Below are 16,468 nucleotides of genomic sequence, written 5' to 3'. Positions count from 1 at the left end.
TGTGTCTATGATTTTTCAGAGTGATAAAAGGAACTCTTAGAGTTGGATGTTGTTCTAAAGATGTCATCTACTACATGTATTTTAAACTTGGTATTAGCAAGGAACACATGTTTTGATACCTATTGAAGTAKGATCAGAAATTCAATAGCTAAAACTAGATGAAGTTTCATAGTTCACTTTTTTTTTTTCTTTTAGAAAATCCTTTGAGATATTAAAAWTGCAGGCAGTGAACGTTGATGATGACAGGGAGATTCCGCCTGTTTGTGCTGTCCGTGGGACTGCAGCCTGTAGCTGTTTTTATACACAGTCTCTAACGGGGATGAAGAAGTCTTAGCCACGTGAGAAAGACAGGACCAGATCCAGATGAGCCAAAACCRAAATACTATTTCATATGTTGACAAAGGAAATTCCACACTACCGTTGACTGAGGAGATGACAAGTGGGAGAGCCGGTATCACTGCTACAGCTGTGTGTAACTTAAGTTATTAAGTGAATTACCCTTATAAGAAATACATGCCTGCCAACAACGTAAAATACTTTCTATGAAAACAGAAAACAGCTTCAAAATGGCTGTCATTGCATGAACTAACTTTAATATTCTGTGACATTTGCTRGAGATGCAATTTGTTACAGTATAGACACGCTTTGACTTTTTTCTTTTATATATATATATATTTATATATATATGGAAAGTATTTTTTTTCTCCAAAATGAGCTGGTAGTGTGAAACAAATTAGAGTATCACCTCGAAGTTGCTAACAAGAACATTAATTCTTACACTTGTACGCATTAAAGCTGTTTGTAGGCTCATCTCGTTCACAAAATTAAAAAAGGATACACCCTAAAAATAGTATTTACTCGCCCAGAAAGACTCCATAGGGACAAGTCCTTTAATAGAGTCTTCCTTTCTATATTTTGCACCTTTCTTCTACATTTTCTTTCAGGGTAGATATAAATAGTTAGACCCTAATTTCTCATGTCAGTTCTTTTCTAAATCACACTCAGCATTTCTGTAAATAGATATAGTTCCCGTATATTATTATTGAATTGTATTTGTATCACCAAGGGCTGAAAGAGTGGTTTTTYTTTTCCCACCAAGAAACAGAAAAGATTGCGAAGGAAATAAACTTTTTCCCCTAAATCCAATTATGGTAATGTGGAGACATTTTATGGATAGTTATATTAGGAATTGAGGGAATGAATATTCCATTCAGATAAAAATATCTAAATCACTCTAATACATCATCGTGACAGCTTAAGAAGATGTAACTATAAAAACACGGAATGGTTAAAATATGGCATCGAATATGGCYAGTCTTTAAGCAAAACATGAGCAGCGTATAGCAAACACATCATTTTTTATAAAAGTATGTAACAGCAAAAAGGTAAACAGCCTAGTTAGAACAGAGGGTACATAAGCCYGAAGTTGCTGCATGCAAAGCAAGGAAAATGGTGAATTTGGAACCAGGACCCTCTAAGGACCCTCTGCCTGGCAGAGACAAATATTTTTCAGAGACTTTAATAAAATAGAATAGGAAAGATGAATGATGTAAAGAGCTATAGTGTTTGTTGGTGTTTCTTCTGTTTGAAATTCCCTGTAGTAAGATCCGGATAGATAAAAGTGCACTGCTAACTGAKCAGGCTTTTTTATTTAATCTCACCTTGCAGCCCCATTAAGGAAGAAGTGAAGGGAGTGCAGTGTGATTGCTGTATSGGTACGGAGCTCAGTGCCAGTTTTGTCTGGGCACAGAGAGAGTAAAAAGAAGTCTCTGGGTACACTTTGGCAAAAAATTGCTTTTCTGTGCTGTTGTATTTCCATTTATTTCAGTAGTCCCATCCTGTTTTGTAACTGGTACAATAAAAGGGAGAGTCAGGATTTCATTGAAAATTAGTACTTAGACTTGCATCATATAAATGAAGAATCTGGTAAGATACGTCCACGCCTGATTATACTGGTTTAAGGTAGCTGCACAGGTTGTATTGAATGCCCTTGGGATTTATGGTTTGGTTTTATTGTTCTGATTAAGGCAGTCAAAATAGAGAAGCTGCAAATAATGATTTTCTATGAGTTCTGTCTCATTCTGAACTGAAATGATGGTGCGTGGAGGGATGGGTGGATTTGGGGCTCTGTGCAGCTGGAGAAGGTGGTTKCATCTTCAAGGGCTAATTTGCCTTTTAAACAGGAAATAAAATTCAGACTTCCTGTACTGAGAACACTATCTTGTATAATCCATATATCACATTAAAAAGGGATAGTAGTTTAATAACTTCAAAAATAAGTACAATATAAAGCCAGCTCTCCTAGCATGCTTGAAAATTTGCAGTCCACTGTAGGATGACCACATTACCAAGCAATACACTGCACTGGGATCGGATCTGCAGAGTGCAATGCTTAGTCTGAYACCCACTCCCTGCACTCTTCAGAGTTTTACTTCAGACTAGCTTTCATCTCATTCCATGGACCAAATACATAGTTTCCTCTTGGAACCAGAATCCTGGCATGCGCCAAAGGTGCCTCTTGGAGCCAAACCACAGTAAGGCAAGTGGGGATATTTGAGCAGTTTGCTTCAAAAGCATCTTGCTAATCCAAACTAAACCAATCACAATCCACACTGGTTTCTTGAGGTTGCCATACAACAGTAAAAAGTTCTGCTCTGTTGAGCTGTTTTAGCCATTGGCTTCAAAAGATTTTACAAATGTGGCTAAATGTGCTTACCCTATTTAAACATGCGATCACCTACTCATTCCTTTGACTTTCTTAGGAACTGAGGAGGGAATCAGGGCATCCCTTCTAAATGCAGGCAGTTGTTACCTGGATTTTTTGAAGCAATCGGTAGTGCAGAGCTGGCCTAAAATAGTTCTTTTTTTCCTAAACTACACTCCTGACTTTAGTTTTGTTTCATTTTAGTTTACTTTCAGAAATATTCACTGAGTTTTTAACATTTGGGACAAGAAAAGAAATTTAAAACCTACCTCATTTGCTATGTTATAAAGAAACATGGTTTTGCTTGCAATACCTGCACAAATACCTTGACAAAAGAGAGTTTCCAGTCACAAGTCAACAAGTTGCCAGAATAAAACCTCTCAACCAGTGCAGAAATTCCCTTGCAGCTCTGCTGACTTCTGTCCTGCCCAGTACATGGAATTTCAGTTAACAATCCATATTCATTCTGTGGAACTTGAATATTTCCTTTGACTGAGCTTCCACTGAAACATTCAGCTGCTTTAGCTTCTCCCACACAGTCTACTTTTTTTTCTCTCATTGAATAATTATAAGAATTAGAAACTCGCTGAAAATCGCACGGAAAGTGCAAGCAAAGGCAGCCCCTTCCAGGATCCAGATAGTAGCAACATGATTAGAGACATTCATTTTCTGTTCTTCTTCCCCACAGATGGCCTAAACACTTTCCTCTTCTTTTGTGATACTGTAATCTGTGAGCAGCGTGACACTGATTTCTGAGCCGTGTGTGCTGCCCGTGACCGACAACGCTCTGGTAGGTGTGTTACTCTGGGGAGCACTGGGAGGTTTAGCACCAAGTTTTGCCTTGCAGCATGAGATTTGCTTTTTAAAGTGTTGCCGGAAGCTTTTACTCAGCCAATAAAGAGCAAAAGGGTTGACACAGGAATTGCTGAAGGCCAAGGCACGGGAGAAAATAGTAGCTATCAGATGAAAGGCAGAAGCATCTACAGAAGAGTGGTATGTAAAGGAGCGGTATAGGTAGAGGATGTGGTTAGGCAGCCAGCAAAAGGCAAATAAAGCAACTAGCACCAGCACTGTTTTTGCAACTCTCTTGCGGGATTCAATCTAGGAGAAAATAAGGCATATCTGGTATTAATAGCAATTAGTAACACATGTTTATGCAATTGGTGCTGATTTCTAGAGGGCTCTAAGACTGTTAACGTTAATCAATCTAAATGCATTAGTGACCAAAAAAAGCCAAATAGTTACAAAACAGAAAGGTAATTCTTTTTTTTTTTTTTTTTTTTCCTTTACACAAAGTATTTCTAGTGTAGAACACATTTCCTGTCCCTTATAAATCACATGGGAAGCTCAATTAGACTTGAATTTGAAAGGACAATGGTTAATGTGTCAGTGAAGCTAATGTTTATTAATGTTACACTTTTTAATTCTAATGCCAATGAGGTCTTTATGTTTAGAATTCCACGTTATAACTTCTGAGTTTAATGGGGTCATAATAAAGGTAAAACACAAAACAGAAAAGCCATCTCTCTTGTGTACACCCACAGTTAAGCTAGTGACTCATAAGCATGTGCTCAAGCGCATAGCTGAATTTGTATTGCTAAAATGGACTGAGTTTATGGAGTATTTTGGTTGCCTGTTTGCACATACTATGAAGTAAAGGTTTTGCACTCAAACACTAAGATGTCAATCAGCATGACACGTTTTGGAAAGCTGGACACTAGTGCTTAACCATAGCTTACCTGCTTACGGGCATGACCAGGTTCCTCTGCTGGCATGTTGAATGTACTTTTGTATAATGTTCTGGCAATGAGAAAATAATAGACAGAAATGACAGCTAATGGTACAATATAGAACACTAAGAAGCAAACCAGGGAGTGAGCTTCCTGCAGTATCTTCTCAGACACAGGATAGGGGGCACACGCTTCAAAAGTTACATTTTTCTCAGGATTATTGAAAGAATATAAATCTGAAAAAACAGCCTCCGGGATTGCAAGTATCATGGAGACGATCCAAACACAGCCAGCTTTGCAGCAAGTCTTGAGGAGTGCATCTGAAGTCTGCAGTTCCAAGGGCTTGACAATGGCTCTGTACCTGGAAACAACCAACATCAGAGCGTCAAGGGATGCAGTAGCAAGGAGAGCTCTGGTGAGGGAAATCATTTTGAATATCAATACGGATATAAGCTCTTTATAATAAAGATTGAAATACAAAAAATAATTGTAGTCATATACTTGAATTCTATGAAAATGATGAATTGCTGGGCAGGACTTGTCATGGAAGCCTAAGTAGAGGTGCATTTTCTTTTTTTTTTTGGAATAGAATCAGTAAAGTGATCACCTATCCTACATTCATGGAACTACATAGAAAGTTGAGGGAGAAATTAGTGTGCAAAACTTGTAAAGAAATGAAACTGGTTGATGAGTTTATAAATACATCAAATTCAAGCATACACATTCTCCTTTCCTTCCATGTTCTTAAGATCCTAGCTGAGTGCAATGATCTCACTCGAAGTAGTGCTTGGGTATTCATTCATATTTCAAAGCATGGGCTAATGTTGCTTCACGCTCTCATGCTGCAGCATGTGAACTGTTAGACACATGAGAAACAGACTGGGTAAATTTGTAGATGTGTGAAAAAACGTGTGGAAAGGAGGCATGGAATAGAGACAAGCTGCCACAAAAGTGGACTTTTCACAGTAAACAAACCATGCTCTCAAAATAGCAAAGACCCTTCTTGTGTGTGTAAGCAGACAGAAGATATCCCTACCAGCAGGGAATGGGACCAGCATGAAAGTAAGTGTGGTGAAAAAGGAGCTAAAGCAAAATAGCACAGTAGAATTGCACCATTTTTCACCAGCTGAGGATCTAATCTTCTCTTTTGCCTCTAGGCAAATTTAAATAGAAAGCCACCAGCTTTCTGGTGGCTAAAAACTATTATTTATTAAATAAATACCTTTTTTTTTTTTCCTGACCTCAAGCTTTTTCAGCATACAGGGACATGATAGTCTGGAATAGTGCTAATGACTGATGCTCTGAACTCCCTAAGTAATTTCACCGTATAGCGACCCTGAGAAAGTGTTGACGAGAGGGATTATATAACAGCTACCACAAATAATCAAATATAGAAGCAAGTGTGTAAATGATTGATTCTTAACAGACCTCCTGCAGGAACAGGATATTTGCGATATAATAGATAATTCAATGAAAATATCACTGTTCAATAAGAGTCAAAAAAAAAAAAAAAAAAAAAAAAGTAGGAAAACAAAGACCAAAAGAGAGAATACTGTGCAATTATCTCTATATCTCTTGTGCTAGTCTGGGCACCTCATCTGAAAAAATATACCTAGGAAGGAATATAACTTGAGCAGCCTGAAGAGGACGGATAGGAATCACTGTCTCTTCTGGTGTGAGAGACAGAGTGATAAATGAAGCCAGGTTCAAAACAGGCAATAAGAAGCAGTTCTTTATGCAACAGGCATTAAACCCATGAAATGCATTGCTGAACAAGTTCAAGCAGCAGGTGTGCAAAGATCTAGAGGAGAAATACACTGAGGTTATGAGGTGGACAAGCATCAGCTCAGGTAGTGCTCCTAMCTCTTTCAGAGGTAGAGCTCCTCTGAAGGCTTAGGGGACAGGAGCTGTAGTGTTGTATAGTTGCTGTGTTCTTGTTCTCCTCTACATATCTTTCCTCGCCTTTAAAAATCTGCTGGCAGCAGATAAACCACTTCTGGAGGCTGGATATTGGTCTAAAAGCCCCCTTGATCTCACCCTGTGTGGCCATTCCTACTTTGGTTGWTTTTTCACTTAACAGTAGCATTGCTTGGTGTGTAAACTCTGGATACATGACTTATTTGTTATTGCATAGAATCCATGATTGCTATCATGTGAGCTGACAGTTACTTCTTCCTTAACACTAGAATTCATTTTGGCTTTTTCTGCTTCTTCATATGCTCATGTTCAAGTCTCATATTAGTATTATTTATTCAGAAAGGAGACACAATAAAAATGGATTATTCAGCAACTCCTTCTGGAAACAGTCAAATTGGAGCTCTGATCCCCACTGAGGTGTAGCCTGAGTCTAATTTCACAGCATCTAATTTAACATTGCTCTGGGAAAGATAGAAGAACTGTAAACATAAAGCAGAGAAAATATTCAAATTAAATGCCACATTAAATCTATATCACACAAAGTACTTGTCAAGTTGAAAATTAGAGTATTCCGGTAACTATCAAAATGCAAGTCTTGAAACTAACTTGTTCCACAGTCTCTTATGCCTTTACTGTTAGCTTTTTACCCATATCAGTTATTTTAGTTATAAGATTTTAGACCCTGATTGAAGTGCCTAAGAGGAAGGATTTCCACTTCCCCCGTCATTTCCACAGATCTATTTTTCATCTTCATTGACTGCTTTAGTGCACCACTAGATAGCACCAATATACTGTCTTTTCCGAGCCCTAAGCAATTTACCTTTTCTGTGTGAGACAGAAAAAAAATACACTGCACTTCAAACTAATAATAGGTCAGAATACTTACAGAGAGTCTTTCTCACTTCATTAAAAAGAACTTCTGTTACAAGAACATATATTATTAAATTACATGGAAGAAGGAGGCTAGTTATTTCAGTGTGCCATGTATTATTATGCAGAATGATAATTTCTACTCTTTTATTAATTTCTAACTTCATACCTGAGATATTCCCTGGCAAATCAGTCGCGTTGGACCCACCTGTCAGCACTGAGAACAGTCAGTGTAAACACTGATACTCCAACTGAGGTTAACTGGATAAAAGACAGCAGCTTGCACCCAATCCTTCCGAAGAGCCAGGTATCCACAATGTAACGTGTTGCATCTACAGGCACGCAAGTGAGTAAGAGCAGTAGGTCTCCAAATGCCAGGCTGGTGATGAAGATATTTGGAACGGTCTGCATTGATTTAATCTTGAAAAAGACTTTGATGAGGATCGCATTTCCAAGGAGACCCACCGAAATGATCACAGCGTATATAACATAAATTGTGCACAGTATTTCTAATCCTGGAAAGGAGTCTTCAGTCCATTTTTCATTTGTGGTTTCATTATCAGTGATTGATTTCAGTTCTGTACCATTTGCAGATGCACATGAAGTCTGGTTAGCTGAATGCAAGTACACTCGAGACATTCCTGTAACTGTTTCTTCTCCCCAGGCTGGACTTAAATTGATCAAAACCTGTTTAATATGTAGCTTGCAATATATCAGCAAGGTCAATATAAAGGTACAGATTTGTTTCTGAAATTAAGATTCTTGTCGCTCATTAACTACTTTCATCCCCTTCTAGGTCTCAAAACATGCTTGGGATAAATGCACACAGATCTAGTTCTGAACTGTGTGGGAGGTGGAGAATTTTTTTATTGGCTTTTCAGCTAAAGGAGAAGAGAAGGAGGAGGAAAAAAGAGAAAAGGGATTTCTTTAAGGATATTAGCTGAAATTATCTTTTTTTTTTTTTTTTTTTTCCCTCTTCTTCATAGAGGAATCTTGTGAATAAATATCATATTATAATTACTATACTATTAGGGTTTGTATAATACCTAGAAAATATTCCTTAATATTTTCCAAAATATTCTGAAAAGAATCAAAATGAAAACCTGAAATAGTTTTCTCTATAATACGAGTAAACATGGAATCTGCTCATTTCACATAAACATCTACAATATGCCTTAATGTTAGATAAAAGTATCTCAAAATACACATAGCATTCATTTGAAAAAAAAAGCCACAGAGACAGCCTGTGCTTGATTTCCTCTCATTTCTATCACTGTAATGCAGCAATCTTTCAAGAGGCAATTTAAGATRAAAATTTATGTCCATAATTGTGCTAACAAATACATTAATGCTTAGGCTTGTCCCTTGAAACAGTCCCATTGACATTAAAGCCACAACTTAAGCTAAATTTTGAACGGGTCTGTAAATAGTTGCAGTACAGAAGGCTGATTTATTGCAATAAGCCATACATTTATCACCTTTGAATGGCACAATTAATGAACTAAATCTTATAGGGGGAAAATAACCTTTTGTGATGCTATCTCAACCTTACATTAGCACTCGGTTTTCTGATCTTTAGATAAGTCATCAGTGAAATCAGAAACTCAGCAGTGTGCTGAGTTTTAATGTTGTTGTAAGTCAAGGAATGAGGAATATGACTTACTGGAGTCAAACTACCTGAGACTAAGGAAGCTAATCTTCCTTAAGCTTAAGGAAGCTTCTGTTATTTCTGAACAATGGAAGAGGGACAGATGTCAAAGTATTGAGTTTTGTGCTTTGAAAATGGCAATCAATAGCTGGAGTATTTTTTTCAGCAGGCCATGACTTCAGAGTGGAGAACACAGTCTGCTCAAAACATCAAAACATCAAAGCAATCTTATAGCCAAGTTTCTTTAATTTTACCTATATGAAAATGCATACACAAATGGAAATCAAGCTATTTAAATTAGTTAAAAACCCTCTTTAAGTATTATGTTTGAACGGTCTAATCTACCCTCTCCCAGTCCAAGTCTTTGCAAGCACAACTATGCTATAATTATCAGAAGGTAATATAAAGTACAGTCTACTCTGTAGCCCGGTAGAAGATGGAGTTACTGAGACAAAAAAGATGCATGGATTAGAAATTCTGATTACCTTTTTATCGAGTTCCTTTAGAAGAGAAGTTCTTGTCACGATCACCCATAATATGTCCTTTTATACAGGCGCAGCGTGTAGGTTGCTCACAGATTTAGGTGCCTTTGAGGATGCCCGATTATCTTGTCCACCCACACTGTCATAGTACTGTGCATTATATTCAATATAAAGTTCTGCAGATGTAGTAGATTGTGACAGCTTAATGTCAGATAGTTACATAAAATGTTTAGATTTCCTGTAAAGGAGGAGTAGGGTATCACCAAACATTAGGAACTAATTGCTATCTACCAAGTGCTGAATACTCAGGGGTAGCAAACTGAATGAAACATCAGTTATATGTTTAAATGCAACTGGAAAATTTAGCTGAAATAAACTTGTTACTTGCCTTGAATTGCATTCAAGGTTGGCTGATGCGCAGTTCAGTTAGCAGCATAGATCTCACATCCCACAATGTGAGAGCTTTCCAGCCCATCAAAAAGATTTGGCCTGCCAATGTGAAATCTTGGATTTGGTTATTCTGCCAATTGATCTTTTTGCACGCCAGGATAGAGGAGTTGACCTGCTAGCCCTCTGTGAAAGAGACAGTCCAGAAGAGTGGAGACGTTTGGCCTATGAGATGCTCCCAATGCTTGAATTAGGGTGATGAAAGAAAGAATGAAGAGGTAACATCAGATGAAAAGAGCCAAGGAGAAGAGCAAGAGCTTAAAACTTTGTTTGCTCCTGATCTGGATCTCAATATCTGAACCTAAATGCTCAGTCTGACATTTCACACTTTGGAAACCTGCATTACCTGGGCACACAAACACATTTCTATTGCCCTTGCTCTCTAATGTGGCATGGTACATATTTCTAAACCAGTCCACCTTAGTACAAAATTCTACTTATTTTTCTCTTTCTACTAGAAGATTATATTTTTTCTCAGCTTTCTGCCCGCTTTGGAATCTGGCAGAGAGAAGCTCCTTCATTTCTCACAGATGCATCATTAGATGCTTGTAATACAGAAGGCTTCAGTAAGTCAGCCAAGTTCTGTCTTTATAGAGCATAAGATCCTGTCTTAGCTTATTGTTAAGAGGTGAAAAATATTATTTTGAAAAAGCACACAAAATATCACTGTAGACTCAAAGAAATTCAGGAAAATGGAAGGACAGATAGTATGCATCAAATATGCAATCTGTTTATGCTAGTAAGATTTTAGTGTTTCTGATCAACATTTTTTTTGCGTTTTTGGTTTCATGGAGTAGATTGCCAAAACCAGGTAGGAGAAAATATACCATATTTTTAACAGATTCCAATGGCTTTCAGTTGTGAAAATCCAACTGAAAAGGAAGAAAATAGCATCATTATTTTAACCAGTAAACAACTTGAAGTCGTTATTTTAGTATTTTGTCTTCTAGTGTTACAAGAAAAGCAATTTGGGTAATTCTGACTATTGTCTGAAGTACTGTGTTTTACTGGAAATGGATGTTCTTTTTGAATTGAGTATTAACACAAACACACGAATAAAACACTTAGGAATATATCATTTTGTTATATTTTTAATGCAAATATGCTGTTTTAATGCAGTGTGATTGCTGTCTTAAGTCATTTCTATGTACTGTGCAGTGTCACCCACTCAGAAAAATCTCTTTCAGAACCATTTGCTCTGCACCAAACCAAAACATGGAGAAAACAGTCAGAATTTTAACTCCTATTAAAAAAATTAAACTGCCAAAATGGTGACTATTTGTGTAAGACATTTTATTTCAATATGCAACGGTCATGCAGAATTCATTGTTATTTATACCAATATGTCAAAATGCTTAATAGCCTAGGTGGTAGGAATACAGAACTGATATGCAGAAAATTACAGATACATTAGCTAGTCTGTTCTTTGTTTTAGGATTATTTTACCTCACTTTCTTAAGTCATTATTGGCATTGTTTATACATACAGCAATTTAGCTGTCTTCATTTTTATGTTATATCTCAAACTCATTTTCGGCCATTGCTTTAACTGTCTCTTTGCAATTCTGCCATCTGTTTATTGCTGGCTGATACATCTTTCTGTCTCTCCACTGAGGGAACTGACATTTATGTTCTTAGGTTGCTAACAGCAGAGCAATACTGAACAGCTTGTCTATCCTAATAACATGGAGCCAGTCTTGGATTTTGGTAAGCTCTGTGTGGCCACATCCTCTCTTTAAAAGATTAGGGCTTCTTTTGYAGTTGACTCTGATTGCCATCCATTTCCCTGCTATGAAAACTCAGAAGCCCTGGCAGTCTAGATGATGGCAGAGTCCTTGGATGCCTTCTGCATACACCATCCAAGAGATACCCATCCTAATTGCAGTGCKGGAAGGATGGGTCTAATGCACTGATGCAGCACATCCAATTGTGAAGAGGATTGAGAGAATGCCCTGAGCCAGGAGATTGAGGCCACGCAAGCACCATGGTAGATGCCAAGTTTGAGTGGGTGGCTGCTGATGGCTCCAGTGCCCCAGAAGCTCAGGCAGAGCAAAGCTTTCCGCACTGCATTTTCCAGAAAGCCAGAGACCAGCATTCATCATCCTTTTGGACTTTGTGATAGAACAGGACACTGCAGTGGGGTGACCACAGGCACCTTCSTCTCCTCCAGCTAGAAAACTTACTTCAAGTCGAGGAGTCTGCCTAGGTCAACGTAAATCCTTCACTTCCAGGGCAAGGAATCCAAAGAAGGTGAATAGCCTTTCTTTCAGCTCATCTTCTTTTGACATAAAGGTGAAGGAGGGTTTTCTCTTTCTCCATCAGTAAGTTCTAGCTTGGAGTCCTTCAACAATTCCCAGGATTAAGCTGGTGTCTATGGCTGTAATCCATTAATATGTTACCTAAAATGTCTTTTCTTGCTAGTGTTTTCTGATTTGGATTTGCTATTGGCATAAAAATAAAGGAGGTAGGAGGACATGTGTATTTTTGTCCCTTTTCCCTGCCAATTCCTCCTTTTCTGTTAGCCTCGGCTATACTTAGATCAAAATTCTGAATTTTAATTTCTTTATTCTCTTGACAGTATGCAGTATTTCTTGCTATTTCTTTCCAGGAAGAATTATGCCTCACTTAAGTGAAGAGCATTAGTGATACTTGATAGCCTTAACTCTTGGTTCTCTCGTTTTGAGCACTTCACCTTTGTGCTGGACAAAGGAATATGTGCTATAGAGACAGACCATCAGACTATAACTTTCATTGGCCACCTGAGCTGCAGTTTGGGTGTCTTCTGTTAAAAGGAAAATGCTAATTGCATGACAAAAATAATAAGATGCAAGGACWAAGTGTATTGTAACTCAGGACAGTAGTGAGAATGAAATACCATCTGATCGTTATGTGGTTGGCTATGAGACCTATGTGACTGTTTCTAATCCATTTTCTAGTATTCACACATGCTGATATTAAATGGGAAAGGCCAAAAAGTGAATGCACATCCTCTGTGAGCTCTGCTGTCGGAGACAGACAGCAGTCCACGTTTAGAGTAAATTACTGTAAAACCTAGAGCTGTTTCTAGTTCTGCATCTGTCTTACTGCATGAATTGAAATGAGTCATTTCCATGTGATACATCTGAGTTCCTCTCTAAGCAGAGACAAGATGATTTTCCCATCTTTTTTGGCCTTCATTTCCAAGCTGCAGAGTATCAGGAGATGATGAGGAAGATTGCATAAGACATTGCCCTGTGCTGCGTTTTTTCAGTTGTGAACACAACATCTTAGTGTTGGTGGCTGCCAATCTGATGTTATCCACCACTAAAAGTTAATGGGAATATCTTCTTTATCCTATATTTCCCTTTATTTACCATTAGCCAATGCCCTCTGCACTTGGAGACAAAAACTATTAAGCTATTAAATAAGAGAGGATGCGCTAGCAATGATTTACTCGGCAGTGTATCATTCACAGTGTAGACTAACCTCTTAAAAAGACAGCTTGTTTATGAGAAAAATACTGTATTACTATTGAATTTATCATACTTTAAGACGTACCACCACATCTAGGAGCAAAACCAATGCTGTCCCACTCCATTGGTGTTATGAAAAGGAGATGGCAGGCCACTTCTGAGGAGCTGTCAGATGCAGTGACTGGTGATGCAACAAGGCTGCTATCCTGTTGGTTAAAAACTGAGAAAAAATACTGATTTTGTTGCAAGTCTAAAACCTGATTATTCAAAAGAGCTATAGTGTTACTGTTTCTCCACTCTAGCATCCTGTTCCAGCCTCCTCTTCCAAGAGTTTTCTGTGCCAGTTTCAGTATGATTGTGAATGAAATACTGCTGTCTGTTCTCCGAAAAGAGAGAAAAATGAGTATTAGAACATATGCTTGAATTTCTTTTGTTATAGGAATGAGAAGCAAATGAAATAATAGAGCAAGAATATTTCTTCTGGACAGCTGTGAAACTCTCAATGAGACATTTAATTTAGAACCATTAGAGGGCCATTATATGCTAAATACTCTCAGATACTTAAAAGCATAAAGTATCACACATTAAGATTTCGCAATAATCTTATGCAATACTTCATTATCTTCCCTAGTATTTTGATTTTTTAATCTCAAATAGTTTCCCAGGATGACGTATCTTTTGTTGTCTCAATAATAACTACCCTCTAAATATAGAAAAATACATCCATCTACCTGCATGTGTGTCCATTGCTGTATATTCTTAAACTTGAAGTAGGCAATTTAAACAAGCTTTACTCCTCTACAACCATCATCCAATGCAATATTTATCTAATACATGGTTATTAAAGGGCTGTAAATCTGTTGAGCAAGAATGTAGCTCTAKGCTCTTTGTCCATGAACAGAACCTCTCCAAGCCCACGAGCTGCCCAGACCTTGGATCTGCAGACACAGACTTACCTGGCATAGAGGGTAGCAGAGTTTTGTGCTGGTCTGAACAACAAGACAGGAGTGGGGATGGGTGGGTCTTTCTGCTTCACAGCAGCTGCTGCAACGATTCAATTTTACTATTATCTTTTACTTCCTTTGCCCAAAAGCATTGTCTAAGCTGTTGTTAACAGCCCACCAAGATTTGACATCAAGTAGTTGTCTTTATATCTATATATATAAAATATATACACACACACACTTTCAGAAATTCTGCTTTCACCTGTTCAAAATAGAACAAGTGTTTTCTGGTATATGTATTCCTATAAATAAGGAATAAATAAGTGTGAATGACCTAGAAATAACAGGAGCTTTTGGACTGCTGTTTCTCAGAGAGCAAACAAAAGTCAACTGATTCAACCAAATACACAGTAAAGAGAATTTGACTGTATTGGGGTAAAACACCGCAAGCCTTGAGGTCGTTTCAAAGCAGAACAGTGAAACTATTCCTGTCACTTAAAATTGTTGGGATGTGAATCACAAGTGCAGAGCCATTTTTTATTAGATTTGTCTTTGTGAATGTCCTCAGCCTGTGAAAAACATCAATACACAATTCTGTGACAGAATGTCAGCCTAGATCTGTTGGAGAAGAGCAAATGTACTGGTGCCAGCACAGGAGATATTATTTCAGCCCAAAGAAAATTACACATCTTCATTCCAGCTGACAACCTAAACAATGCCATGGTTGAAAAATAAATGATACACTGCTTAGCTGGAAAAGCCATTAGACATATGATGGACAGTGGAAGTGAGCTAACGGCCTTCCTGGAACAAACAGGGCTTTGCATTTTGCATAAGCAACTTGACAGGTTTTTTAAAAATTTACTTCCAGATTCTGCTTTTGAAATGGAAACAAAAAAAATCAATAGCAAAAATTGAGAACTGACATATCCACATGCCACACAGCTTGCTCTTCTTCCCACTGTCACACCTCCAAGAGCGGAAACAGAGTGACTGATCTTTCAGCATCTCCAATCATTTCTCAGCAGCCTGACAAGTTGTAAATATTCCAGCACCTTTCTTTGTGCTTGTCCAGCTTTTTTCCATAYCTTTTTTCTTCCTAATCATTTAAACATGTTATGAGGGTTTTTAGCAACTTTAGAAAACCAAAGTATATTTTACCTTTTATCAGGAGTAAAATGAAGCAGTTACAATATGCAGAGGACTAGGTCAGTCTTGTGTTGCTCTCAAATTGATTCTACTTGGCTGTTATTTTCTTTTAAATTTAAGTCTCAGAAAATAAATTGGAAGGACCTTCAATGAGCCTTCCAGTCCATCCGTTGCCCAAAGGCAAAATTCAAACCCAGTCTACCTAAATCACTTCTGGCAAGACCATCCTTGATGGCATTTTCATATGCTCCCTGGACCACTTATTCCAGTATTATTTGACCTTAAGAAAGAAATTCTTGTCTAATGTCTGATGCAAATCTCATTTGCACAGTTTTGCAGTAATACCTGTGGCTCAGGTGCACAGAGGAGAGCAGCAAGGATCAAACCAGAGTAGCACATAGAGAAGCTGGGTGAGACTGTCAGTCCACAGAGACTTATTGACATCAAATCAGAGACAGAAAATATGCACGGGCACAAGACAACGGGTCAAGAATCTGACATGTCAAACTATATTATGTACTAAAATTTTTCTTTATTAAAAGCAATTTCAACTTACAAACCAGTGCATACTAGGTGAAACTCATTTACCTATTTTTATGATATTTCTCCCATAAAACCAAGGACCTCAAGGCTATCTGTTTAATTTCAAGTAGGCTGGCTGTAGCTACAGTACATTGAAATGTTCATCCTTCTAGTAATTATTGTGTGGGAGTCATTCACAGAATGAGAGCACCTTTTATTGCACAAGCCAGCCCTAAAACAATGTTCCATTATATATATATATATATATATATATCTTTAACTTCTCTGACATTGGTACAAGTTAGTATTTTATTATATTAGCAATCATGAAATATCTTTACTTAAAGATACAAAGGAATGCATTCAAAACTGAAATTAAGATTTGTTGAGTAGAAAAGGTACTGATTTAAACACATTTTGGGGAAAAAAAGAAAGAAAAAAAATAAGCCTCTCCTCAGTAACAGGGAAAAGTTAGGTCTCCCGTTCCTCAGGAGGTGCATTTCTTTTGACTGGGATCAAAATCCATCCTTCAGAACTACAGAACTTACCAACTTGCACTCTTGTTAATCAAAAGACTCCTGCTGATATTGCCTGGGAGCTGTGA

General features: G+C 37.7%; 1 protein-coding gene across 1 annotated transcript; it reads right to left on the bottom strand.

Annotated features, from left to right (window-relative positions):
- Positions 1-3,298: 3,298 nt before the first annotated feature.
- On the bottom strand, positions 3,299-7,863 carry BRS3 (bombesin receptor subtype 3). Its single transcript, XM_026039156.1, has 3 exons — positions 7,430-7,863; positions 4,444-4,795; positions 3,299-3,805 (listed from the first exon to the last, which is right to left on the bottom strand). Exons 1-3 carry the CDS (start codon positions 7,858-7,860, stop codon positions 3,398-3,400), a joined length of 1,191 nt encoding a protein of 396 aa, XP_025894941.1. The 5' UTR covers positions 7,861-7,863; the 3' UTR covers positions 3,299-3,397.
- Between the last annotated feature and the right edge of the window lie 8,605 nt (positions 7,864-16,468).

Source organism: Nothoprocta perdicaria, unplaced genomic scaffold (genome assembly GCF_003342845.1).
Source record: "Nothoprocta perdicaria isolate Ctin4 unplaced genomic scaffold, notPer1 scaffold_22, whole genome shotgun sequence".
NCBI classification, from domain to species: domain Eukaryota; kingdom Metazoa; phylum Chordata; class Aves; order Tinamiformes; family Tinamidae; genus Nothoprocta; species Nothoprocta perdicaria.
This window is presented reverse-complemented; position numbering and strand designations above follow the sequence as displayed.

Coding starts and splice junctions, on each gene's coding strand:
- BRS3 (XM_026039156.1), bottom strand. CDS start 7,860: ATGTCTCGAGTGTACTTGCATTCAGCTAACCAGACTTCATGTGCATCT. Junction 4,796..7,429: donor ACTGTTCTCAGTGCTGACAG/GTGGGTCCAACG, acceptor GGTTGTTTCCAG/GTACAGAGCCATTGTCAAGC. Junction 3,806..4,443: donor CTGGTCATGCCCGTAAGCAG/GTAAGCTATGGT, acceptor ATTTTCTCCTAG/ATTGAATCCCGCAAGAGAGT.